The sequence below is a fragment of the Oncorhynchus nerka genome, linkage group LG9a (genome assembly GCF_034236695.1).
Source record: "Oncorhynchus nerka isolate Pitt River linkage group LG9a, Oner_Uvic_2.0, whole genome shotgun sequence".
NCBI lineage: Eukaryota > Metazoa > Chordata > Actinopteri > Salmoniformes > Salmonidae > Oncorhynchus > Oncorhynchus nerka.
The window spans coordinates 2,071,643-2,099,460 of NC_088404.1; the positions used below are offsets into that span (position 1 = coordinate 2,071,643).

General features: G+C 45.0%; 1 protein-coding gene across 3 annotated transcripts; it reads right to left on the reverse strand.

Moving 5' to 3' along the window:
• Nucleotides 1-370: 370 nt before the first annotated feature.
• ighmbp2 (immunoglobulin mu DNA binding protein 2) lies at nucleotides 371-27,798 on the reverse strand. Of its 3 annotated transcripts, none has more exons than XM_065022189.1 (18): nucleotides 27,691-27,798; nucleotides 25,733-25,815; nucleotides 17,680-17,849; nucleotides 17,279-17,474; nucleotides 16,798-16,895; nucleotides 16,442-16,605; nucleotides 13,879-14,079; nucleotides 13,246-13,393; nucleotides 12,416-12,590; nucleotides 7,703-7,885; nucleotides 7,202-7,320; nucleotides 6,857-6,951; nucleotides 6,582-6,705; nucleotides 6,334-6,509; nucleotides 3,183-3,366; nucleotides 2,543-2,721; nucleotides 1,881-2,253; nucleotides 371-737 (listed from the first exon to the last, which is right to left on the reverse strand). In XM_065022189.1, exons 2-18 carry the CDS (start codon nucleotides 25,807-25,809, stop codon nucleotides 466-468), a joined length of 2,934 nt encoding a protein of 977 aa, XP_064878261.1. In that variant the 5' UTR covers nucleotides 25,810-25,815; nucleotides 27,691-27,798; the 3' UTR covers nucleotides 371-465. The 3 variants fall into 3 exon arrangements, with proteins under 3 accessions (XP_064878261.1, XP_064878260.1, XP_064878262.1); XM_065022188.1 differs by having other exon boundaries at nucleotides 374-737; nucleotides 3,177-3,366; XM_065022190.1 differs by lacking the exon at nucleotides 25,733-25,815 and having other exon boundaries at nucleotides 376-737; nucleotides 3,177-3,366; nucleotides 27,691-27,772.
• Nucleotides 27,799-27,818: the final 20 nt, after the last annotated feature.

Below are 27,818 nucleotides of genomic sequence, written 5' to 3' on the forward strand. Positions count from 1 at the left end.
GTTTGCCCTCTTCTCTGCCAATAAGAGCTCGTTTTAGAGAGTTTGCCCTCTTCTCTGCCAATAAGAGCTCGTTTTAGAGAGTTTGCCCTCTTCTCTGCCAATAAGAGCTCGTTTTAGAGAGTTTGCCCTCTTCTCTGCCAATAAGAGCTCGTTTAGAGAGTTTGCTTTCTTCTCTGCCAATAAAAGCTAGTTTTCAGGTTTATTTATCCCTCCCAGTAGGTTCCTTCAATTAGGCCCCTCTCTCAGCCCACTTCCAGACTGTCCTAGCCAAATTCCTGCTTGAAAATTTGCATTTTGCTAAGAAGACATTGTGTCTTTGGGCCATTTTAATTAAAAAACAAATCACAGTAAGTTACTTAAACCAGAAATGATTTGATAAAAATGGCTGCATTGGAAAAGAAAATAGACGTCTTGATGAACTCGAGTTAACGGATTAACTCTGACAGCTAAACATGCAAATGTTTACTATACAGTAGAACATAATACAGTGAGAGTAATACAGTCAGAAAATGATCTAGAAACAATGTGTCTTACCTCAGGTATGTGGTGACCGAGGCAGTATTGTCTGTTGCAGAACAGACAGAGTTGTCCCAGATAAATTACTAACGTTTTACACTTGACAAAACTACAGACGCGTTCTGCCTTCACCACAGCATCTATTAGGGTGTCAAAATCATCACCCGCCGCCGCAGCCGCAGCGATCTCACAGGCCCCCGCTTTGGTCTTTTTGGGCTTTCCTAGAGGAGAGAAATCATACAGATACAGTACCAGTCAAAAGTTTGTTTTTCACTATTTGTAGAATAATAGTAAAGGCATCAAAACTATGAAATAACACATATGGAATCATGTAGTAACCCCCATATATTTTATATTTGAGATTCTTCAAAGTAGCCACCCTTTGCCTTGATGACAGCTTTGCACACTCTTGGCATTCTCTCAACCAGCTTCACCTGGAATGCTTTTCCAACAGTCTTGAAGGAGTTCCCACATATGCTGAGCACTTGTTGGCTGCTTTTCCTTCACTCTGCGGTCAAACTGTAACGGTTTTGACTTGAGGTTATTGTTTATAGGGATGCCAGGTAGGTTGTGCCTACCAGAGAAAATATTGAAAATATTGGTTTCTCGGGAATGAGTCCCGTCCGATCCGTCAAGTCAAACACAAAGGACTCGTGTAAAAGTCAGGAGGGAAAAACACTTAAAAAAAAAAAAAACTCTTAAAACATTGGAAATAACGTCAAACAACTATTATTTTGCGTGGGTTGTATTACCAACATAAATGATCACAAACACATAATAATATAACACATAATGAGCTCTGGTTCCTCCAGAAAAGTCCAGTACATCGGGCCTAAAAGTCCAGTACCTCGGGACTTTTACCAAATAGTGTTATCTTCTGTATACCACCCCTACCTTGTCACAGCACAACTGACTGGCTCAAACACATTAAGGAAAGAAATTCTACAAATTAACAAGGCACACCTGTTAACTGAAATGCATTCCAGGTGACTACCTCATGAAGCTGGTTGAGAGAATGCAAAGAGTGTGTAAAAATGTCATCAAGGCAAAGGGTGGCTACTTTGAAGAATCTCAAATATATTTTTGTTTAGCACTTTTTTGGTTACTACATGATTCCATATGTGTTATTTAATAACTTCGATGTTTTCACTATTATTCTACAAGTTAAATAAATAGTCACAATAAAGAAAAACCCTTGAATGACCCTTGTGTCCAAACTTTTGTCAGGTACTGTATATCGGCGGATCCAAAATAAAAAACAGGCAATTAGAGTGAGCCTTGTTGATCATAAAGGAATTCGGTTTGAACAGAACTCATTTTAATCATCGTTTTTGACTACTAATTCGATCATTTTTTACACTAACCTTTTGCCTTGGCCTTCTTAGCAGTCTGAGTCTGTCCTGCTGTACGGATGGTATCTAGATGCTTCTCCTGCTCCATCTTCTGCTCTCTCTTCTTCTGCTCCCGTCTCATTCGTTCCAGATGTAAAGTCTTGAGATCTGCTGCCGGTTGCTCTACAGGAGGCCCTGTAACACTCTCTTCCTCCCGGACGGCTGCCGGTTGCCCTACAGGAGGCCCTGTAACACTCTCTTCCTCCCGGACTGCTGCTGGTTCTTGGGCTTGTTGCTCCTCTTCTTCCCCAGCCTCGTTAGACCCTGTTGGGAGTCTGGAGACAGTGATGCATCTATCCTTTCCCTCTCCCTGGCTCTCATGGTTCAGGCCCAGCTCCTCTGCAACCTGTTTTACAAATGTAGTTTTTCGTTTTATTTATTTGCAACAGGAAAAAAAAAGCACAACATCAAAGTGCAACACAGGGTGCAGGTGAGGAAGAGAAACACAAGATAGGCAAACACCTCACCACAAGTTGTACATTGATAATTGATAATGTACAACTACAAAAAGTAACTTTGCTGAAGAAAAAAAAGTGTGTGCTTGTTTGAGCTGTCCAGAATAATTTGTAAATGGTAGCGGTAGAAGTTAGCGTGTTTGCATCAACAACTTAATAAAAACACAAAGTACTATGTACCTGGTGTACGAGCAGGCGGTCGTGGGAGTTGAGGGTCGAGGGAAACCGTAGCTCCGTCTGGTCTGGGTCCTGGAGAAACCACTCCACCTGGTTCTTGATCTCCAGGTATTTTATCTGCGTCAGTCTCTGCTCTTCCTCTGTGGGGGTGGAACGTCTGCCTTGGCTGTGTGTGCCGGGATCTGTGTCATTTCAATCAACGTGAACATGTAAACTTTTGTTTAAATTTCAGTTGTGTGTATATTTCTGTAACACTACCACAGCATGGGGGTAGATTAAACCTGGAATAAAACAACTATTTTCAATTGAGATTTTCCATTGAACTTGATTTTTAGTCTAGGACTAAGCTTAAGGGGCGGCAGGGTAGCCTAGTGGTTAGAGCGTTGGACTAGTAACCGAAAGGTTGCAAGTTCGAATCCCCGAGCTGACAAGGTACAAATCTGTCGTTCTGCACCTGAACAGGCAGTTAAACCACTGTTCCTAGGCTGTCATTGAAAATAAGAATTTGTTCTTAACTGACTTGCCTAGTTAAATAAAGGTTAAAAAAAATAAAAATAAAAATCTGGTTCTGGCAAAACCAGCCTCCCCAAACCATTAAACTTGTTCTTATTGTTACAGTATGTGAATAACGGAATACCTGAACCTGTCTGGGGCTCTCCTCCCTGGGTCTTGTTCCCCCCAGAGGTCCTCTTGTGTCCTGGCTCCACCTTGCTCCCAGCCTGGCCTCTGCCCTTCTGCTTGTTGGAGGTGGAGCAGCTAGCGGCAGCTTTAGTGTTGTTAGACTTGGTATCTCGGTGGTCTCTGGTGTAGTTCTGGGGCACAATGTCCTGTAGGATGGATGAGACTTTCAGTTTCCATTTATACCAATTTATCTCAGGCTACTATTGCCCATATGGATAACAATAGTTTTTAGGCTAGCATTGCCTAAATCGATAGATATATTTTAGGCATTTTAATATTGCCTATATCGATTGCGATATTTCATAGTTTAATATCGTAACATTATGACTATAACTACTGTTCCCTCAAGGAGGCAAACAAGGTACAACATGCTTTGGGGAGTTGTGCCTGACAAGGCCAATGAAATCCGCGCCTCGCTAGAAGCCCCGCCTTCCACAGGTGATAAGTGTGAGGCTCGGATTCATTCCTTGCATTTCAAACCGCTCTTCACCGAGCTCAGGAATGGGTGGTACGGGGCTATACAGGTGTTGTACCACGTTTCCCTCCTTCAGAGAACAGTAGTTATAGTCATAACGTTTACGTTCCCTTTCATTCAGTCAGTCAGCCTACGTACGGCATACTATGGAGAAATATAATCCCATCTGTAAAGGAACAATTCCTTTACCTTGGCTCAACATAGCCACTTATATCCATACAGGCATCTCATGGAGGGCGCCCCCTTGCAGACTGAACGGTAGCAATAACATTCAGAGATAAACCTCTAGCTTTCAGATTGGCCCTCTTAGTGGCCCGTAAGAACCAACTCTCTGGCCTCGCTTGCCAAACCTGCCTGTGCGCCTGGGACAATAGAGGTCCCTGCAGAACGGGAGTTAACACGGGTCTACACGTAGGCACTGTGACACGTAGGCACTGTGACACGTAGGCACTGTGACACGTAGGCACTGTGACACGTAGCCCAAACGTGTCTAAGCAGAGCCGGAACCCGGACACACTCCTTGAGGATAGAAAAAGCTCCAGAACCAGAACGCGCTGAGATGGGAGTCAGACAACTCTTTAAACTGGTTCCTTATGAAGCCAGGTGACTGAATACGGGACAGTAACATGGATGTGTATAATACTGCCAATTGGAGGCTCTTGATTATTCTGAGGTGTTTGCTGAAGGGTCTAGAACGACACACGATGTTTGCACCAGCCATTCTGGATCTTCGACATGGGAACCACTCGGACTGCCTGCTTCGGGTGACAGGAGGATCTTTCCTCCCTCAAAACAGGCTGGAGGCCTGGAGAACAGTCAACATAATGACGCTGCAGAAACTCAGGAAAGAGCCTGTACCCTGACGTCACTGATCGCATGATCCATGGAGACACCGCGCATGCATGTAATTGGTCGGAGCAGACAGAGCGAGATTCCAGAGAAGTGCCATCTGGTTCTTCTTCCATTTCCACCACTCTTCACAACCGTGTATCTGAACATGGAGAAGGACCACACGGGAGACTACACTCGTGAACACTGTGGACCTCTGTTGAAAACCCCCCCAGTGTTTATCTGCCTGGGTTTGCCTAAAGCCCGGCCCACTCTGGGTACCCAGGGAAAGAAAGTTATCATGGAGGTTACCCTACCGACCAGTCATAGGTCCTGGCGACAAAGCACCAAGCTGGGAATGGGACAGACAGCTCTGAAAAACAGACCCTCGCTGTTGTAACACACAGGGATGATTCGTAATCGAATCTTATTCCCAGGAATGAAAAGCGTTGAGCTGGAGACCGCTCATTTGGGGGCTCACATGAACCACAGAGACTGCGTGTGGGCACACGGGTCACTCAGACCTGTGCCAAAGTCCCTCGCCCCGAGGGTTGTCACATCCAAGTGCACATGGGGCTGCACACTAAACCATTTCCTTCTGATGAGTTCTGAACTTGAAATATCCTTATTCATGTCACCGAGGGAGAGAGGGGGGAATGCAGAACGTTTTACATTCTGTCAGAACATGTTATTGTCAGACATCAGGGATCCTGTGGAAAGGGGCCACAGTCTGGTTCAAGTCAACGGGACAGACGTGAGTTGGGGGAGGAGTCAGGAATTTGGGCCGAGGTCAGATGAAGAGAGAAAGATCAGGCATCACTCAAATCCTGCCTAGCAACAGATATCTATTGGCTGTCCAGATGTGTAAGGAGGAGACTCAGCATAGGAGGAAGGTATAAATACCAGTGCTTGTGTAAATATGTCTTTGTCTTATGCAGCTGTGTGACCCAGTGGGTGAATAAACTTGGTTTGAGCTTTACTAATCGTCCGTGAGTTTTTTTTTACTCTGGTTATTTAGAACCTAACACTTCACTCCCTCCAACTCCAGGATCTGAAAATTGGAATGGTCCATATTACAGCCCTAGACTACAGCCCTAGTCTACAGCCCTAGACTACAGCCCTAGTCTACAGCCCTAGACTACAGCCCTAGACTACACAGCCCTAGTCTACAGCCCTAGACTACAGCCCTAGACTACAGCCCTAGTCTACAGCCCTAGACTACAGCCCTAGTCTACAGCCCTAGACTACAGCCCTAGTCTAAAGCCCTAGACTACAGCCCTAGTCTACAGCCCTAGACTACAGCCCTAGACTACAGCCCCAGCCCTAGTCTACAGCCCTAGACTACAGCCCTAGACTACAGCCCTAGACTACAGCCCTAGACTACAGCCCCAGTCTACAGCCCTAGACTACAGCCCTCTAGTCCACAGCCCTAGACTACAGCCCTAGTCCACAGCCCTAGTCTACAGTAGCCCACAACACAAACATAACTGTTCTATGAAGAGCCTTGGATCTGACAGCAGGATGTTTTCACCTTGTCATCATGGGTGTAGATGTATCAGAAAAAATACATAATATTCCATCCATTTTGAATTTAGGCTGTACCACAACAAAATGTGGAATAATTCAAGGGGTATGAATACTTTATGAAGGCACTGTATTTGTGGCTATTATGCCGATATGGGATACAACATTTTTTAGGCTAGTATTGCCGATATCGATAGTAAAACAAGTACGTTTAAATGGCGAGGACTACAAACACATTCCATTGATTAACTGATACGTTATTGATCCCAAAAGGATATGAACCTACCTGCAGGTACTCAAAGGCGGTGCGTACGTCGCCGTGCTGGGTCATGTGATCGATGAGGGTCTTGAGGAAGCCGTGGGTCTGGACGGTCTGCGTGTCACACACCAGGGCCAGGTGACGTCTGGCTCGAGTCACCGCCACGTTGATCCTCCGGTCTTCAGCCAAGAACCCTATCTCACCTGAAGGAGAGATGGAAACTTAGTACATCAGCACATTGGTAGAAAATTAGCGACACACACAAACTAGTTTACCTTTCCTGTTAGATCTGACCAAGGTCAGCACCACAGCCTCCTTCTCTCTACCCTGGAAGCCGTCTACAGACTTGATCTCCAGATCAGGATGTCTCGCTGAGAGACGCTGACGCAGGAGATCCACCTAAACAAAGACAAGAACATAAACAGCCTCTGTACCTTCTGTCATAAACGTGTCAGATCAAGGCTTACTGGGCTCTGGAAAAACTCTACTGATCTCCACACAAAAAAATGTAGCTAAAAGTTTAATAGTGCAGAAAGCAGCCCTGGCTCACCTGCAGATTGTAAGGGGCGATAACAGCGATGTCTTTAGGTTTCACCCCAGCTTCAGTCAACGCTTTGATGTGCAGTTCCACAATGTCCACCTCACCTGTTTATCAGAAGACGAGTTCATCACAATTAGTTTATTAGATGTCAGCACCTCACACGAGTCCTAAGACGACAACATCCCCGAGTGTGTTTCCTCTTCGTTTAGACTAGGTCATATTGTGTTGAGCTAGGGGACATTTTGGTTTGGTAGTAGTAAAAATAAAATAAAATATAAATAAAATTAAATTAAAAAACATGATCACAACATAGAAACAACAGGAAACAGGACACATATCATTTAGAAAGCAGACCTTGGTTTCCTTTGGACTGGTCGTCTGTCACCTCCATCTCACTAAGTCCACAGCCTGCTGTGTCTATGAGGAGGAGAGGGGTGCTGGTCTCTTCAACACTGGTTACTCCTGGGAGATCTCTGTTCAGGGGGAAAGAGCCATGTTAGAACTGGGTTCCTTACAGGGTTTGGGGTCAATTACATTTCAATTTAGGAAGTAAAGTGAAAGTCAACTTCATTCCGTCAATCCAGGAATTAACTGAAAGTCTAGAAAGTCCAAATTGGACTTCCAGTTTAATTACAGAATTCACTGATTTCAAATGGAATTGAACCCTACCCTGATCCTAAACCTTCATTAAAATGTCTACTAATTTGATGTGAGATAAATGGGCTGTGTTTACACAGGCAGCCGAATTCTGATCCTAATTATTGATCTTTTGACCAAATCAGACCAGATGCCAATACAAAAAGAACCTGAATTGGGCTGCCGGTGTAATCGTAGCCAAAAGGAGTCCATTGTTACTTGAGCAGGTGTTTCTCCACTGAGCTGTGTGCGACGAGTTGACCCTGGTACATCTGTTCTGAGGCCCAGGTCATGATGTTACTGTTCATACGGTACTGCACTGTCAGCATCCTGACTACGGAGTCGCCATACTTCAGGATCAACCTCTCCATCAGGCTGACAGACAGGCCTTTAGATGCAGCCCTGGATGAGAAAAAAAATAGTATTGATTGAAATCCAAGTATCCATTTTAAATATGGCAAAAAGTAAAAAAGACACAAGCAAGGAATGACACACGGATCTATGGAACTATTTACATGGCAGGTATGACTGGGGACAGTCAGAACCCACTACCATCACCTGTGGAGCCCCCCAAGCAGGGCTTGAGAATAACCCCCCCCCCTCATCACCTTTCCAGAATCGTCCTGAACTGCAATTTTAACCGTCCCAAACGCAAAGACCAACCGTCCCAAACGGAAAGACCAACCGTCCCAAACGGAAAGACCAACCGTCCCAAACGGAAAGACCAACCGTCCCAAACGGAAAGACCAAACGGAAAGACCAACCGTCCCAAACGGAAAGACCAACCGTCCCAAACGGAAAGACCAACCGTCCCAAACGGAAAGACCAACCGTCCCAAACGGAAAGACCAACCGTCCCAAACGCGAAGACCAACCGTCCCAAACGCGAAGACCAACCGTCCCAAACGCGAAGACCAACCGTCCCAAACGGAAAGACCAAAACGCGAAGACGAACCGTCCCTACTCTAGGTTATTCACAGGGATTTAATCCCTAATATGTGTACTGCTCAGATAGTTGAGTCAGCTATGACTTGTTCTATTGTTGCTACATTCACTTAGCTACTGACTTGTTCTATTGTTGCTACATTCACTTAGCTACTGACTTGTTCTATTGTTGCTACATTCACTTAGCTACTGACTTGATCTATTGTTGCTACATTCACTTAGCTACTGACTTGTTCTATTGTTGCTACATTCACTTAGCTACTGACTTGTTCTATTGTTGCTACGTTCACAACTTTCCCCAGACCTTTATCGGCATATAGTCTAATTAGGTAATAACTTGGCTATATACACGGGGTACCAGGTAATAACTTGGCTATATACACGGGGTACCAGGTAATAACTTGGCTATATACACGGGGTACCAGGTAATAACTTGGCTATATACACGGGGTACCAGGTAATAACTTGGCTATATACACGGGGTACCAGGTAATAACTTGGCTATATACACGGGGTACCAGGTAATAACTTGGCTATATACACGGGGTACCAGGTAATAACTTGGCTATATACACGGGGTACCAGTACTGAGTCAATGTGCAGGGGTACGAGGTAATTTAGGTAAATATGTACATATTGATAGCGATAAAGTGACTAGGCAACAGGATAAACAGTGACAGCAGCAAATGTAATTACATGACTATAAATACAGGGAGGTTAACCAGTATGAGTTGATGGCAGGGGTACGAGGTAGTAATGAGGCTATATACAAGGCTATTGTACCAGTTATGAGTCAATGTGCTGCTATTGGTTAAGGTATCAGTCTTAGGTAAATATGTTATATTGAGTCTTATGGCTAAAGTGACTAGGCAACAGGATAAACAGTGACAGCAGCAAATGTGATAATCTAACATATTTAGTTAAATAGTTAGTCTGGGTAGCTATTGGTTAACCACTTATCAGTCTTATGGCTTGGGGTAGCTATTGGTTAACCACTTATCAGTCTTATGGCTTGGGGTAGCTATTGGTTAACCACTTATCAGTCTTATGGCTTGGGGTAGCTATTGGTTAACCACTTATCAGTCTTATGGCTTGGGGTAGCTATTGGTTAACCACTTATCAGTCTTATGGCTTGGGGTAGCTATTGGTTAACCACTTATCAGTCTTATGGCTTGGGGTAGCTATTGGTTAACCACTTATCAGTCTTATGGCTTGGGGTAGCTATTGGTTAACCACTTATCAGTCTTATGGCTTGGGTAGCTATTGGTTAACCACTTATCAGTCTTATGGCTTGGGGTAGCTATTGGTTAACCACTTATCAGTCTTATGGCTTGGGGTAGCTATTGGTTAACCACTTATCAGTCTTATGGCTTGGGGTAGCTATTGGTTAACCACTTATCAGTCTTACGGCTTGGTTTCAAAGTAGCCTAGCCAAAATCCTGGTTTCAAAGTAGCCTAGCCAAAATCCTGGTTTCAAAGTAACCTAGCCAAAATCCTGGTTTCAAAGTAGCCTAGCCAAAATCCTGGTTTCAAAGTAGCCTAGCCAAAATCCTGGTTTCAAAGTAGCCTAGCCAAAATCCTGGTTTCAAAGTAGCCTAGCCAAAATCCTGGTTTCAAAGTAACCTAGAAAAAATGCTGAGGGAATGACTGTATTAACATTTCCTGCGATTAAAAACAGTTTTTCTCTCATGTTCTATTGGTTTACAAATCTACGTTCTTTCAATATCCAGCAGCCAAAGGCAACCCATACTAGTTGTTGCATCTTCAGATATTTCCTCTACATTTCTAAAAATGTCATCTCGGTCTCATTAAACTGCTATCTTTGAGAACTGTGTTTTTCCGCAAGTTGCATTTTGGAACATTTGCGCAAAGCATTGTGGGCATTGCTGCGCTTTAATACGAAGCAATAATAGTTTATCAACACTTTAAGCTAAACGTTCTGATCTGTTGCATCATCTTTGTTGCTTTAAAAAAAAAGAAAATGGAGTTGATCGTCCCTGAACCGTCCCAGAGTCTGTTTGGAACCGTCCCAGAGTCTGTTTGGAACCGTCCCAGAGTCTGTTTGGAACCGTCCCAGAGTCTGTTTGGAACCGTCCCAGAGTCTGTTTGGAACTGTCCCAGAGTCTGTTTGGAACTGTCCCAGAGTCTTAAACAAATGTCCTTTAAACAAACTTAAACAACACAAATGTAACTGTCCCAGAGTCTTAAACAAATGTCCTTTAAACAAACTTAAACAACACAAATGTAACTCCAAGTCGTGGCACGTGGAGGCCACACACACTACTGAGCCTCATTTTGACTTGTTTTAAGGACATTACATCAAAGTTGGATCAGCCTGTAGTGTGGTTTTCCACTTTAATTTTGTGACTCCAAATCCAGACCTCCATGGGTTGATTAATTTGATTTCTATTAATAATTTGTGTGATTTTGTTGTCAGCACATTCAACTATGTAAAGAAAAAAGTATTTAATAAGAATATTTCATTCATTCAGATCTAGGATGTGTTATTTCAGTGTTCCCTTTATTTTGATCATCCCAGGAAGATGGGATCATATGATTGAGTGTAGTCTGGCCCAGGAGTGGGAAGGTGAACGGAAAGGCTCTGGAGCAACGAACCGCCCTTGCTGTCTCTGCCTGGCCGATTCCCCTCTTTCCACTGGGATTCTCTGCCTCTACCCTGTTACGGGGGCTGAGTCACTGGCTTACTGGGGCTCTCTCATGCCGTCCCTGGGGGGGGTGCGTCACCTGGGTGGGTTGATTCACTGTTGTGGTCGGCCTGTCTGGGTTGGCGCCCCCCTTGGGTTGTGCCGTGGCGGAGATCTTTGTGGGCTATACTCGGCCTTGTCTCAGGATGGTAAGTTGGTGGTTGAAGATATTCCTCTAGTGGTGTGGGGGCTGTGCTTTGGCAAAGTGGGTGGGGTTATATCCTTCCTGTTTGGCCCTGTCCGGGGTGTCCTCGGATGGGGCCACAGTGTCTCCTGACCCCTCCTGTCTCAGCCTCCAGTATTTATGCTGCATTAGTTTATGTGTCGGGGGCTAGGGTCAGTTTGTTATATCTGGAGTACTTCTCCTGTCCTATTCGGTGTCCTGTGTGAATCTAAGTGTGCGTTCTCTAATTCTCTCCTTCTCTCTTTCTTTCTCTCTCTCGGAGGACCTGAGCCCTAGGACTATGCCCCAGGACTACCTGACATGATGACTCCTTGCTGTCCCCAGTCCACCTGGCCATGCTGCTGCTCCAGTTTCAACTGGCCTGGGCCCTAGGACCATGTCCCAGGACTACCTGACATGATGACTCCTTGCTGTCCCCAGTCCACCTGGCCATGCTGCTGCTCCAGTTTCAACTGTTCTGCCTTACTATTATTCAACCATGCTGGTCATTTATGAACATTTGAACATCTTGGCCACGTTCTGTTATAATCTCCACCCGGCACAGCCAGAAGAGGACTGGCCACCCCACATATGCTCTCTCTAATTCTCTCTTTCTTTCTCTCTCTCTCTCCCTCCGTGCCCCAGGACTACCTGACATGATGACTCCTTGGAGGACCTGCTGCTCCAGCAACTGTTCCCTAGGCTGGTCACCGTCATGTTCTGTTATAATCCTACCCGGCACAGCCAGAAGAGGACTAGCCTGGTTCCTCTCTAGGTTTCTTCCTAGGTTTTGGCCTTTCTAGGGAGTTTTTCCTAGCCACCGTGCTTTTACACCTGCATTGTTTGCTGTTTGGGGTTTTAGGCTGGGTTTCTGTACAGCACTTTGAGATATCAGCTGATGTACGAAGGGCTATATAAATACATTTGATTTGATTTGATTTAGATGAGACACCTTTCATTTTAAGCCCTCAAGGTTCTGTTTTAGGCCCAATCTTATTCCTTATCTACATGCACCCCAATGGTCTCCCCCCCCAAAAATCTAAATGTGTCCAATTCCACTGACAATACACAGAGCAACATATCTTTGTTGGTGGGACCAATAAGAAGAGCTGATATTTACGTGTGAGACTTGATGGTGGGTGGCAGCTGCTTGTAATCTCCAGCCAGGATACACTTCCTGCCTCGGAGCAGCGCGATCCAGCAGGAGCTCTCCAACGCCTGGGCACACTCATCGATCACCACCCAGTCAAAATGGTCTACAGGTAGGTTCTTCAGAGGGCCACCATCATTAGCACCTGGAGACAACACAGACAGGTAATATTAACTGTTAACAAAACGGAGACATAGGGTTGTGTTCATTTTATTTTTATTTTTTTACCTTTATTTTACTTTATTGGTTATCTATTGATTGTTATTGGTTGTCTATTTTATTTTACCTTTATTTAACTAGGCAAGTCAGTTAAGAACAAATTCTTATTTTCAATGACTGCCTAGGAACAGTGGGTTCTGTTCAGGGGCAGAACGACAGATTTGTACCTTGTCAGCTCGGGGATTTGAACTTGCAACCTTTCGGTCACTAGTCCAACACTCTAACCACTAGGCTACGCTGCCTCTAACCACTAGGCTACGCTGCCTCTAACCACTAGGCTACGCTGCCTCTAACCACTAGGCTACGCTGCCTCTAACCACTAGGCTACGCTGCCTCTAACCACTAGGCTACGCTGCCACTAGGCTACGCTGCCTCTAACCACTAGGCTACGCTGCCTCTAACCACTAGGCTAGGTTGTGTTCATTAGGCACCAAAGGGAAGAAAACAGACTGAAATAGGAAGGGGCTACCAGGACTTGTTCAATCAGAAATGCACATTATCCTTTTATGTTGCAAAACAATTTTGAAACGTTTTATAGTGTGTGCCCTAATGAACAACTGTTGATATCCACCATCACTCACCTGTGTTAGTGGCTAGAACAACATCAGCACGTTTGAGGACCTCAGCAATGGCTGTAGCTTCCCTGGTCCTCAGCTCCTTCCTCAGCTCTCCTACCTCCCTCTTCAGGTGGATCCGATCTCGTTTGTCATTCATCTTCTTCATCCCCATCTTCACCATACATTGAGAAAACACAACAATATCAGACCTAGAAGTCTTCCAATACATTATGAAAAATACACAGAGAAAAATTAGCTTATTGTCTAAGTCAAAAAGTCTTTCACAAATTTGAAAAAAAAAAGTGTGCAAATTTGTCATCAAGGAAAAGGGAGGCTAAAGAATCTCAAATATTAAATATATTTTTGACTTGTTTAACACTTTTTTGGTTACTACATGATTCCATATGTGTTATTTCATAGTTTTGATGTCATCAGTAATTATTCTACAATGTAGAAAAGAGTAAAAAAAATAAAGAAAAACCCTTGAATGAGTAGGTGTGTCCAAACTTTTGACTGGTGATGTATTACAGTAACTTCTGATACCAAAATATCTGTTTTATTTACCAGTCAAATAATTAGAGACCATGCTGGTGTAGCCCTACTGAAATACTCGCATAAAGATGTGATTATCATTGACGCCACATTAGCAACACTTACAAAAGCTTTGTCGATGTCTTCGCGTATGTCAGCGATGATGTTGGTGTTGTCACTGTGAGCGAGGACGGCGTCTAGCGAGTGTTTCTGAATGGACTCTAGCAGGCGGGCAGGGTGGCCCAGTCTCAGGACCTTAGCTTTGGCCTTAGCCAGGCGCTCAACCAGGTTATCCACGGCCACATTAGAACCGGCACAGCACAGGACCTACAGGACAAACAGAGAAAGACATTCAAATAAAATTACTGTAAAATTCTTACTTATACAAGCCCTTAAAAACGCAGTTCAAGAAATAGAGTTTAGAAAATGTTTAATAAATAAAGTACAAAAGTAACAACAAAATAACAATAACGAGGCAATATATGTACAGGGGGTGCCGAAACCGAGTCAATGTGCGGGGTTGTGTGACAATTTTTAGGGCCTTCCTCTGACAACGCCTGATAGAGTAGGGCCTTCTGACACCGCCTGATAGAGGTCCTGGCAGGAAGCTTGGCCCCAGTGATGAACTGGGCCGTAAGCACGACCATCTGTAGCGCCTTACGGTCAGATGCCAAGCAGTTGCCATACCAGGCGGTGATGCAACCGCTCAGGATACCCTCGATGGTGCAGCTGTAGAACCTTTTGAGGATCTGGGCACCCATGCCAAATCTTTTTAGTCTGCTGAGGTAGAAAAGGTGTTGCAGTGACCTCTTCACGACTGCCTTGATGCGTTTGGACCATGATAGTTTGCTGGTAATGAAGACACCAAGGGACTTGAAGCTCTCAACCTGCTCTACTACAGCCTTGTTGATAAGAATGGGGGCGTGATCAGCCTTCCTTCTCTTGTAGTCCAAGATCAGTTCCTTTGTCTTGATCACGTTGAGGGAGAGGTTGTTGTCCTGGCACCACCCGGCCAGGTCTCTGACCTCCTCCCTATAGGCTGTCTCGTCGTTGTTGGTGATCAGGCCTACCACTGTTGTGTCATCAGCAAACTTAATGATGGTGTTGGAGTCATGCCTGGTCATACAGTTATGAGTGAACAGTGAGTACAGGAGGGGACTGAGCACGCACCCATGAGGGGCCCCCGTTTTTAGGATCAGTGTGACGGATGTGTTGTTACCTACCCTTACCACCTGGGGGCGGCCGTCAGGAAGTTCAGGATCCAGTTGCAGAGGGAGGTGTTTAGTCCCAGGGTCCTTAGCTTTGTGATAAGCTTTGAGGGCACATTGGCATTGAACGCTGAGCTGTAGTCAATGAATACCATTCTCACATAGGTGTTCCTTTTGTCCATGTGAGAAAGGGTAGTGGGATTGAGATTGCATCATCTGTGGATCTGAGGTATGCAAATTGGAGTGGGTCTAGGGTTTCTGGGATGATGGATTTGATGTGAGCCATGACCAGTGTTTCAAAGCTTTTCGTGGCTACAGACGTGAGTGCTACGGGTCCGTATTCATTTAGGCAGGTTACCTTCGTGTTCTTGGGCACAGTACTAGGGCGGTCTGCTTGAAACATGTTGGTATTACAGACTCAGACAGGGAGAGGTTGAAAATGTCAGTGAAGACACTGCCAATTGGTCAGCGCATACTGAGTACACGTCCTGGTAATCCGTCTGGCCCTGTGGCCTTGTGAATGTTGACCTGTTTAAAGGTCTTGATCACATCTTCTACTGAGAGCGTTATCACACAGTCGACCGGTACAGCTGGAGCTCTCATGCATGTTTCAGTGTTACTTGCTTCGAAGCGAGCATGAAATACATTTAACTCGTCTGGCTCGCGTCACTGGGAAGCTCGCGTTTGGGTTTTGGACTTAAAACCCTGCCACATCCGCCGAACGTTATTGCCGGTGGATTACCTCAACCATTATATATATTTAAAGGGATTACCTCAACCATTATATATATTTAAAGGGATTACCTCAACCATTATATATATTTAAAGGGATTCCCTCAACCATTATATATATTTAAAGGGATTACCTCAACCATTATATATATTTAAAGGGATTACCTAAACATTATATATTTAAAGGGATTCCCTCAACCATTATATATATTTAAAGGGATTACCTCAACATTATATATTTAAAGGGATTACCTCAACCATATTTAAAGGGATTACCTAAACATTATATATTTAAAGGGATTACCTCAACCATATTTAAAGGGATTACCTAAACCATTATATATTTAAAGGGATTACCTCAACCATATTTAAAGGGATTACCTCAACATTATATATTTAAAGGGATTACCTCAACCATATTTAAAGGGATTACCTAAACCATATTTAAAGGGATTACCTAAACCATATTTAAAGGGATTACCTCAACCATATTTAAAGGGATTACCTCAACCATATTTAAAGGGATTACCTAAACCATATTTAAAGGGATTACCTCAACCATATATTTAAAGGGATTACCTCAACCATATTTAAAGGGATTACCTAAACCATATTTTAAAGGGATTACCTCAACCATATTTAAAGCCTGATTCTGCAATTTTTTCAAAATATAACATATTGACTTGTTTGCTATAAGATTGCCAGTAGTTGATAATGGTCTTGATAAGAATGGACCAATGACACTCTACCTTCTGTCCCCGTTTGACCACTTGTAGGATGATTTCCACCACAGTGGTTGTCTTGCCGGTGCCTGGTGGCCCGTGTATCACAGCTACCTCTCTCTGAGACAGAGCAAACGACACCGCCTGTCTCTGAGACTCATCCAGACCACTGTTCAGGAAAGACAGATCATCTGAACAAAGAAGAGCGATAATTGTCAATCTTATATTTGCATCTGAGAGTTTTATTTTTTTATTAAATATTTTTTCTGATGTCCAAAATCACAAAGGCAAATCATTTTCACATTCTTCTATTTCAGAGAGTATAATTCCAGCTCTGGTGTGATACAGTAAGCTCATAACATATTCCTGAGAGGAAGCCTTACTTGGTTGTGATATAGAGCCAGGTTCTGAATAGCCAAAGAGAACGCTGATCAAATCCGCGGCTGGTCCACTGCTGTACCCATTCAAGGTGTTCAAGGCCCTGCGGACAACACGTAATGGAATAGGTAAGGATTAGAGTCAGAGTTAGTGTTGAGATCAGGGTAACGGTTAAACTCTAGGTAAGGATTATAGTCAGAGTTATTAGTGTTTGAGATCAGGGTAACGGTTAAACTCTAGGTAAGGATTATAGTCAGAGTTAGTGTTGAGATCAGGGTAACGGTTAAACTCTAGGTAAGGATTATAGTCAGAGTTAGGTTAGTGTTTGAGATCAGGGTAACGGTTAAACTCTAGGTAAGGATTATAGTCAGAGTTAGTGTTGAGATCAGGGTAACGGTTAAACTCTAGGTAAGGATTATAGTCAGAGTTAGGTTAGTGTTGAGATCAGGGTAACGGTTAAGCTCAGGCACAGGTTCTCTTACTAACTTTTTCATGCGCTTGTACGTGACATCGTTAGCCAGCTTCATGAGGTTGTACAGAGCGTCTGTGTCCAGGTTGAGTCCGTCCGGCGAGTCCTCACAGGCCACGGTGACAGCTGACTGACTGATGCGGGTCACGACACCGGTACACACCTGGGAGGACGGCTTACAGCCATCCAGGTCATACAGACCCACTATGTCTCCTGCAACCACAGACAAAACCAATCAGAGAGTTAGTGATTTAGTTCAGTCTATGTAAATAGCCTTTTCATAGACCTGTATGTGCTTTTTGCGAACTCCTATGGCCATAGGAGTTGGCAAGACATCAAATACATGGAACCAGGCTACTACTGTGTGTAAAGTCTTACCTAAAGACAGACCATAAGCTATGCTATTCAGCGTTCTTACCGGGTCCAAAGTTGTTGCTAGGCAGCACAGAGACGCCCATGTGTTTTCTGGGTTCCAGAAGGAGGAGTGATCGTCCATAAAGGCCAGTTGACTGGCTTCCTATCTGCAGCTTCAGGAGACAAACGCCTTTACTCTGGAGATCTTTCAGAGAGACATTCTCCTGCCATAGCCTGCAGGTACACAACAAGAGGAAACATTCAGAACACTGCAATGTCCTCAATGAGGCAATTCATTTAGCAACCAACACAATGTATTCTGAACAAAACATCTTTACAAACGACAGAAAGGAAACATGGTTAGTTTTGCATGGTTCCGTTGGATGGGGTCTTCAATAGAAAACGACACTGGTTATGGAAGGGGCCACATTCTGGCTCCCGTGGGGGCCACATTCTGGCTCCCGTGGGGGCCCACATTCTGGCTCCCGTGGGGGCCCACATTCTGGCTCCCGTGGGGGCCCACATTCTGGCTCCCGTGGGGGCCCACATTCTGGCTCCCGTGGGGGCCCACATTCTGGCTCCCGTGGGGGCCCACATTCTGGCTCCCGTGGGGGCCCACATTCTGGGGCCCACATTCTGGGGCTCCCGTGGGGGCCCACATTCTGGGGCTCCCGTGGGGGCCCACATTCTGGGGCTCCCGTGGGGGCCCACATTCTGGGGCTCCCGTGGGGGCCCACATTCTGGGGCTCCCGTGGGGGCCCACATTCTGGCTCCTGGGGCCCACATTCTGGCTCCTGTGGGGGCCACATTCTGGCTCCTGTGGGGGCCATATGTATGACGCATTGTGACCTAAAAGGCTAAACTGCTGTTAACTCAACACTGAGATACTTGTATTGTACACTTGTAGTCGGACGTGAAGGATTTTCGTCAGACACCGACAAGGCCCAAATCCACATCATTCGCATGTTGAAGAGACAGAGATATAGGGGTCGTAGGTGCCTTGGAAGTATCTGCCTCTACCATCAGTCCTATTAGCCAACGTGCAATCATTGGATAATAAACTGGATGAGTTCCGATCAACACTATTCTACCAACGGGACATTTAAAACGGTAATATCTTGTGTTTCACCAAGTCGTGGCTGAACGACAACATGGATAACATACAGCTGGCTGGGTTTTCGGTGCATTGGCAAGAGAGAACAGCTGCCTCCGGTAAGACGAGGTGTGGTGGTGTGTGTCTCTGTGTCAATAACAGCTGCCTCCGGTAAGACGAGGTGTGGTGGTGTGTGTCTCTGTGTCAATAACAGCTGCCTCCGGTAAGACGAGGTGTGGTGGTGTGTGTCTCTGTGTCAATAACAGCTGCCTCCGGTAAGACGAGGTGTGGTGGTGTGTGTCTCTGTGTCAATAACAGCTGCCTCCGGTAAGACGAGGTGTGGTGGTGTGGGTCTCTGTGTCAATAACAGCTGCCTCCGGTAAGACGAGGTGTGGTGGTGTGGGTCTCTGTGTCAATAACAGCTGCCTCCGGTAAGACGAGGTGTGGTGGTGTGGGTCTCTGTGTCAATAACAGCTGCCTCCGGTAAGACGAGGTGTGGTGGTGTGGGTCTCTGTGTCAATAACAGCTGCCTCCGGTAAGACAATAACAGCTGCCTCCGGTAAGACGAGGTGTGGTGGTGTGTGTCTATGTGTCAATAACAGCTGCCTCCGGTAAGACGAGGTGTGGTGGTGTGTGTCTATGTGTCAATAACAGCTGGTGCATGAAATCTAATATTAATGAAGTCTCAATACTCGCCTGAGGTAGAGTACCTCATGATAAGCTGTAGACCACACTATCTACCAAGAGAGTTTTCATCTGTATTATTTGTAGCCATCTATTTACCACCACAAACCGATGCTGCCATTAAGACCGCACTCAATGTATAAGGCCATAAGCAAACAAGAACATTTTCACCCAGAGGCGGTGCTCCTAGTGGCCGGGGACTTTAATGCAGGGAATCTTAAATCTGTTTTACCTAATTTCTACCAGCATGTTAAATGTGCAACCAGAGAAGAAAAATAAATAAATAAAAATGTAACTCTACACCACCTTTACTCCACACACAGAGATGCGTACAAAGCTCTCCCTCACCCTTCATTTGGAAAATCTGACCATAATGCTACCCTCCTGATTCCTGGTTACAAGCAATAACTAAAGCAGGAAGTACCAGTGACTCACTCAATACGGAAGTGGTCAGATAATGCAGATGCTAAGCTACAGGACAGTTTAGCTATCACAGACTGGAATATGTTCCGGGATTCTTCCGATGGCATTGAGGAGTATAGCACCTCAGTCACCGGCTTCATTAATAAGTGCATCGATGACGTCATACCCAAACCGAACGTACATATCCCAACCAGAAGCCATGGATTACAGGCAACATCCGCACTGAGCTAAAGGTTAGAGCGGACGCTTTCAAGGAGCGGGAGACTAACAGGCTGACTACACCACTCGCGTCACGCACGCAAGCGTTGCAAAATAGATTTCGAAATGTTATTCAATTATTGTGCCAATGAGCAGCTAAAATAGAAGTCAGTTCTATTTCTGAAGCAGATCGCGCTGCAAGTCCTGCCTCTCCCATCACCTCATTGGTTTATAGAAGCAGGTACCCACGTGCCATCTCCTCATTGGTTTATAGAAGCAGGTACCCACGTGCCATCTCCTCATTGGTTTATAGAAGCAGGTCCTGCCATCTCCCAATAGAAGCTCCTGCCATTGGTTTATAGAAGCAGGTACCCACGTGCCATCTCCTCATTGGTTTATAGAAGCAGGTACCCACGTGCCATCTCCTCATTGGTTTATAGAAGCAGGTACCCATGTGCCATCTCCTCATTGGTTATACCCACGTGGGTGACTGAAAGACGAACGATGTCGATGGCGGTAATTTATGAAAGTTGCCAATCACAAGTCAAGAGAAGAAAAAGCCTAGAAGGAGAAGAGATGACTAGTTACGATTCGGTTGACCGTTTTGTGTGTGGATTAATTGTCAGAGTAGAGGACCTTGTGCACTTCAGGTAAAATAACAACTCAATGTTTATATCCCAGGAAAAATTAGCTAGCAACAGCAAGCTAGCTAAATAGGACAAATTAGCTTAGCATGTGCAAGCTAGCTAGCTAAATTGGCATACATGTTTAATGCTTTTCGACCTGCCCCCAAATTAATGTAATTGGTTCAGAGTTTGTTTTGATAATTTAACCTGCGTGTCGTGATCACGTTTAGTGTGGGGGGACAAAATACATTTATTATGACCGGCGCATGCGCAGCCGGTTTGGGTTCTGCGTAATCCGGACGCTTATAAGAAATCCCACTATGCCCTCCGAAGAACCATCAAACAGGCAAAGCATCAATACAGGACTAAGATTTAATCCTACTACACCGGCTTCGACGCTCGTCAGATGTGGCAGGGCTCACAAACTATTACAGACTACAAAGGGAAGCACAGTTTTGAGCTGCCCAGTGACACGATCCTACCAGACAATCTAAATGCCTTCTATATGCCCCTCGAGGCAAGCAACACAGAAGCATGCATGAGAGCACCAGCTGTTCCAGATGAGTGTGTGATCATGCTCTCCATAGCCGATGCGAATAAGACCTTTAAACAGGGCAACATTCACAAGGCCACAGGGCCAGACGGATTACCAAGATGTGTGCTTCAAGCATGCACAGACCAACCGGCATGTGTCTTCACTGACATTTTCAATCTGTCCCGAACAGTCTATAATACCATATAATAACATGTTTCAAGTAGACCACCATAGTGCCAAAGAACACGAAGGTAACCTGCTTAAATAACTACCAACCTGTAGCACTCACGTTTGTAGTCATGAAGTGGCTTGAAAGGCTGGTCATGGCTCACACCATTATCCCAGAAACCCTAGACCCACTCCAAATTGCATACCGCCCCCCAAAAAAATCCACGGATAATGCAATCGTCATTGCACTCCACCCTGCCCTTTCCCACCTGCACAAAAGGAACACCAACGTGAGAATGCTATTCATTGACCAGTTCAGAGTTCAACACCATAGTGCCCTCTAAGCTAATCAATAAGCTAAGGACCCTAGGACTAAACACCTGCCATGCTGATCCTCAACACCAGGCCCCCTCAGGGGTGCGTGCTTAATCCCCTCCTGTACTCCCTGTTCACCCACGACTGCGTGGCCGCGCAGGACTCCAACACCTTCATTAAATTTGCTGACGACACAACAGTGGTTGGCCTGATCACCGACAACAATGAGACAGCCTATAGGGAGGAGGTCAGAGACTTGGTAGTGTGGTGCCAGGACAACAACCTCTCCCTCAACGTGATCAAAACAAAGGAGATGATCGTGGACTACAGGAAAAGGAGGGCTGATCACACCCCCATGCTCATCAATGGGTCTGTAGTGGAGCAGGTTGAGAGCTTCAAGTTCCTTGATGTCCACATCACCAACGAACTGTCAAAACACACCAAGACAGTTGTGAAGAGGGCACGACATTACCTATAGACTGAAAAGATTTGTCATGGTTCCTCATATCCTCAAAAAGTTCTACAGCTGCACCATCGAGAGCATCCTGAATGGTTTCATCACCGCCTGGTATGGCAACTGCTCGGCCTGCAAGGAACTACAGAGGGTAGTGTGTACGGTCCAGTACCAGAGAGCTTAGTCTCGGACCAAAAGGCTTCTTAACAGCTTCTATCCTCAAGCCATAACACTCCTGAACAGCTAACCAAATGGCTACCTGGACTATTTGCACTGCCCCCCCCCTCCCCACACTTTTACACTGCTGCTACTCTCTGTTTATTATCTATGCAGTCACTTCACCTCTACCTACATATTACCTCGACTAACTGGTGCCCCTGCACACTGACTCTGTACCCCCTGTATATAGCCTCCACACTGACTCTGTACCCCCTGTATATAGCCTCCACATTGACTCTGTACCCCCTGTATATAGCCTCCACACTGACTCTGTACCCCCTGTATATAGCCTCCACACTGACTCTGTACCCCCTGTATATAGCCTCCACATTGACTCTGTACCGGTACCCCCTGTATATAGCCTCCACATTGACTCTGTACCGGTACACCCTGTATATAGCCTCCACACTGACTCTGTACCCCCTGTATATAGCCTCCACATTGACTCTGTACCAGTACCCCTGTATATAGCCTCCACATTGACTCCAGTACCCCCTGTATATAGCCTCCACATTGACTCAGTACCAGTACCCCTGTATATAGCCTCCACATTGACTCTGTACCGGTACCCCTGTATATAGCCTCCACATTGACTCAGTACCGGTACCCCCTGTATATAGCCTCCACATTGACTCTGTACCGTATACAGCCCTGTATATGGCCTCCACATTGACTCTGTACCGTAATACCCTGTATATAGCCTCCACATTGACTCTGTATATAGCCTCCACATTGACCTCCACTTTGACTCTGTACCGTAATACCCTGTAATACCCTGTATATAGCCTCCACATTGACTCTGTACCGCCTAACTCTGTACCCTGTATATAGCCTCCACATTGACTCTGTACCGTAATACCCTGTATATAGCCTCCACACTCTGTACCCCTGTATATAGCCTCCACATTGACTCTGTACCGTAATACCCTGTATATAGCCTCCACATTGACTCTGTACCGTAACACCCTGTATATAGCCTCCACATTGACTCTGTACCGTAATACCCTGTATATAGCCCTGTATATAGCCTCCACATTGACTCTGTACCGTAATACCCTGTATATAGCCTCCACACTCTGACTCTGTACCCACATTGACTCTGTACCGTAATACCCTGTATATAGCCTCCACATTGACTCTGTACCGTAACACCCTGTATATAGCCTCCACATTGACTCTGTACCGTAACACCCTGTATATAGCCTCCACATTGACTCTGTACTACCCTGTATATAGCCTCCACATTGACTCTGTACCGTAACACCCTGTATATAGCCTCCACATTATGACTCTGTACCGTAACACCCTGTATATAGCCTCCACATTGACTCTGTACCGTAATACCCTGTATATAGCCTCCACACTGACTCTGTACCCCCTGTATATAGCCTCCACATTGACTCTGTACCAGTACCCCCTGTATATAGCCTCCACCTCTGTATATAGCCTCCACATTGACTCTGTACCAGTACCCCCTGTATATAGCCTCTTGACTCAGTATAGCCTCCACATTGACTCTGTACCGTATATAGCCTCCACATTGACTCTGTATATAGCCTCCACATTGACTCTGTACCGTAATACCCTGTATATAGCCTCCACATTGACTCTGTAATACCCTGTATATAGCCTCCACTTTGACTCTGTATAATAGCCTCCACATTGACTCTGTACCGTAATACCCTGTATATAGCCTCCACATTGACTCTGTACCGTAATACCCTGTATATAGCCTCCACTTTGACTCTGTACCGTAATACCCTGTATATAGCCTCCACATTGACTCTGTACCGTAACACCCTGTATATAGCCTCCACATTGACTCTGTACCGTAATACCCTGTATATAGCCTCCACATTGACTCTGTACCGTAATACCCTGTATATAGCCTCCACATTATGACTCTGTACCGTAATACCCTGTATATAGCCTCCACATTATGACTCTGTACCGTAACACCCTGTATATAGCCTCCACATTATGACTCTGTACCGTAATACCCTGTATATAGCCTCCACATTATGACTCTGTACCGTAACACCCTGTATATAGCCTCCACTTTGACTCTGTACCGTAATACCCTGTATATAGCCTCCACATTGACTCTGTACCGTAACACCCTGTATATAGCCTCCACATTATGACTCTGTACCGTAATACCCTGTATATAGCCTCCACATTATGACTCTGTACCGTAACACCCTGTATATAGCCTCCACATTGACTCTGTACCGTAACACCCTGTATATAGCCTCCACATTGACTCTGTACCGTAATACCCTGTATATAGCCTCCACATTGACTCTGTACCGTAATACCCTGTATATAGCCTCCACATTGACTCTGTACCGTAATACCCTGTATATAGCCTCCACATTGACTCTGTACCGTAACACCCTGTATATAGCCTCCACATTGACTCTGTACCGTAACACCCTGTATATAGCCTCCACATTGACTCTGTACCGTAACACCCTGTATATAGCCTCCACATTGACTCTGTACCGTAACACCCTGTATATAGCCTCCACATTGACTCTGTACCGTAATACCCTGTATATAGCCTCCACATTATGACTCTGTACCGTAATACCCTGTATATAGCCTCCACATTATGACTCTGTATAACACCCTAGCCTCCACATTATGACTCTGTACCGTAATACCCTGTATATAGCCTCCACATTATGACTCTGTACCGTAACACCCTGTATATAGCCTCCACTTTGACTCTGTACCGTAATACCCTGTATATAGCCTCCACATTGACTCTGTACCGTAACACCCTGTATATAGCCTCCACATTGACTCTGTACCGTAATACCCTGTATATAGCCTCCACATTATGACTCTGTACCGTAACACCCTGTATATAGCCTCCACATTATGACTCTGTACCGTAACACCCTGTATATAGCCTCCACATTGACTCTGTACCGTAATACCCTGTATATAGCCTCCACATTGACTCTGTACCGTAATACCCTGTATATAGCCTCCACATTGACTCTGTACCGTAATACCCTGTATATAGCCTCCACATTGACTCTGTACCGTAACACCCTGTATATAGCCTCCACATTGACTCTGTACCGTAACACCCTGTATATAGCCTCCACATTGACTCTGTGTAACACCCTGTATATAGCCTCCACATTGACTCTGTACCGTAACACCCTGTATATAGCCTCCACATTGACTCTGTACCGTATACACCTGTATATAGCCTCCACACTGACTCTGTACCGTAACACCCTGTATATAGCCTTGTTACTGCTCTTTAATTATGTTATTTTTCCTTCATTTTTATTTATTTATTGTTTATTTAGTAAATATTGTTGGTTAAGGGCTTGTCATTTGACAAACACGATATGATTCTAATATAAAGAGTTAAATAAATACTTTGTCTCCTCGATCTCTGCTTCTCTCTCCTCCTGAAGGAGCTCTAGGGTCTTGGACACAAAGCATTCCACCTCCATTTCTCACTGAAATGACACAAACATAATGAACAGTTTAAGTTAAAAAAAAAAAAAGGGCTTTATAAATACATTTGATAGACTGATCCTACTGAGGAACATGATGAATGGTTGTGTCGTGGGTACTGAGCTGATAGGGTGCTCCTGTCAAACTGTAACGGGTAGGTAGCTCACGCTCACATTTAGATTCTATTTGAAGTTGTCATGCATTAGGAGCAGAAGGTTGCAAACGAAACAAGCCACGCAATGAATGAACAGCTTGATTTACAACGTTAAAACCCATTCAGTCGGTCTACAACAGGCTCTCAGAGTGCTGGAGAGACATCACTGTAACATCCTCACACAGTATGAGCTCCTGAGTTGGGAAATCTTGTATCCCCCCAATTCCATTCAGCCACAAGAGCATTAATGAGGTCGAGCACTGATGTTGGGCAATTAGGCCTGGCTCGCACTCTGCGTTCCAATTCATACCAAAGATGTTCGTTTGGGTTGAGGTCAGGGCTCTGTGCAAGCCAGTCAAGTTCTTCCACACCGATCTCGACAAACTATTTCTCCATGGGCCTTGCTTTGTGCACGGGGGCATTGCTTTTAACATGAAAGGGCCTTCCTCAAACTGTTGCCACAAAGATGGAAGCACAGAATTGTCTAAAATGTCACTGTATACTGTAGCGTTAAGATTTCCCTTCACTGGAACTAAGGGGCCTAGCACAAACCCCCCCCAAAAACAGCCCCAGACCATTATAACTCCACCAAACTTTACAGTCGGCACTATGCATTGGGACAGGTTGCGTTCTCCTGACATCCGCCAAACCCAGATTCTTCCGTCATACTGCCAGATAGGGAAGCGTGATTCTTCACTCCAGAGAACGTGTTTCCACTGATCCAGAGACCAATGGCGGTAAGCTTTACACCACTCCAGCCGATGCTTGGCGCATGGTGATCTTAGGCTTGTGTGCGGCTGCTCAGCCATGGAAACCCATTTCATGAAGCTACAGACAAACAGTTATTGTGCTTATGTTTCTTCCAAAGGCAGTTTGGAACTCGGTAGTGAGTGTTATAACCAAGGACAGAAAAGTTGTACGTGCTTCAAAACTCTGTTTTGTGTGGCCTACCATTTCATGGCTGAGCCGTTGTTGCTCCTAGATGTTTCCACTTCACAACAACACTTACAGTTGACCGGGGCAGCTCTAGCAGGTCAGACATTTGTTGAACTGACTTGTTGACAAGCTGGCATCCTATGACGGCGCCACGTTGAAAGTCACGGAGCTCTTCTGCTGCCATTCTACTGCCAATGTTTGTCTATGGAGATTGCATGGCTGTGTTCTCTACTTTATACACCTGTCAGCAACGGGTGTGGCTGAAATAGCCGAATCCACTAATTTGAACGGGTGTCCACATACTTTTGTATATAGAGTGCACCAACTACAGTACCTTCACAAACAAAACATTAAGACACGGCTAAAGGACAATCGGACTTGTGCACATAATTACTAGCTGTGTATTGCCGCTTTTCATGTAGCTTGTGAGGTGTTATAAACACGTTTTGGTTGATTTATTGTATGATGTTTTATTGTTTGTGGTGCCATTTCTCTGTCTGCATGCTACTTGTCCTATGTTGTTCTGGGTGCTCTCTCACTGTCTGTCTGGACTGCTATTGGAATAGTTTTTAATAACCTGCCCAGGGACTGCGGTTAACGGTGCACGTTAAAAGAGCCAGCTAACTAGCTAGCCTACCATAGATATATAGCTGCTACTGTCATTTCATTTAAGACAATAACACAAGGAACGGCAGATTAACAGTGTCAACTAGAATTCCCAACTGCTTATTAACTATCCGTTCTACAACGAAAGCAAACTAGTGTAGGTAAAACCAAAAAAAACTACCTGCTTGTTGAATCAGTTCGAGTTGAGCAAATTCATTATTTTCCTCTTCCGTGGATTAATGCGTCATTTCGTTGCAAACACGTCTAAGGTATATCGCCACCTGCTGAGCTGGAGTGTGGGTTAGGATG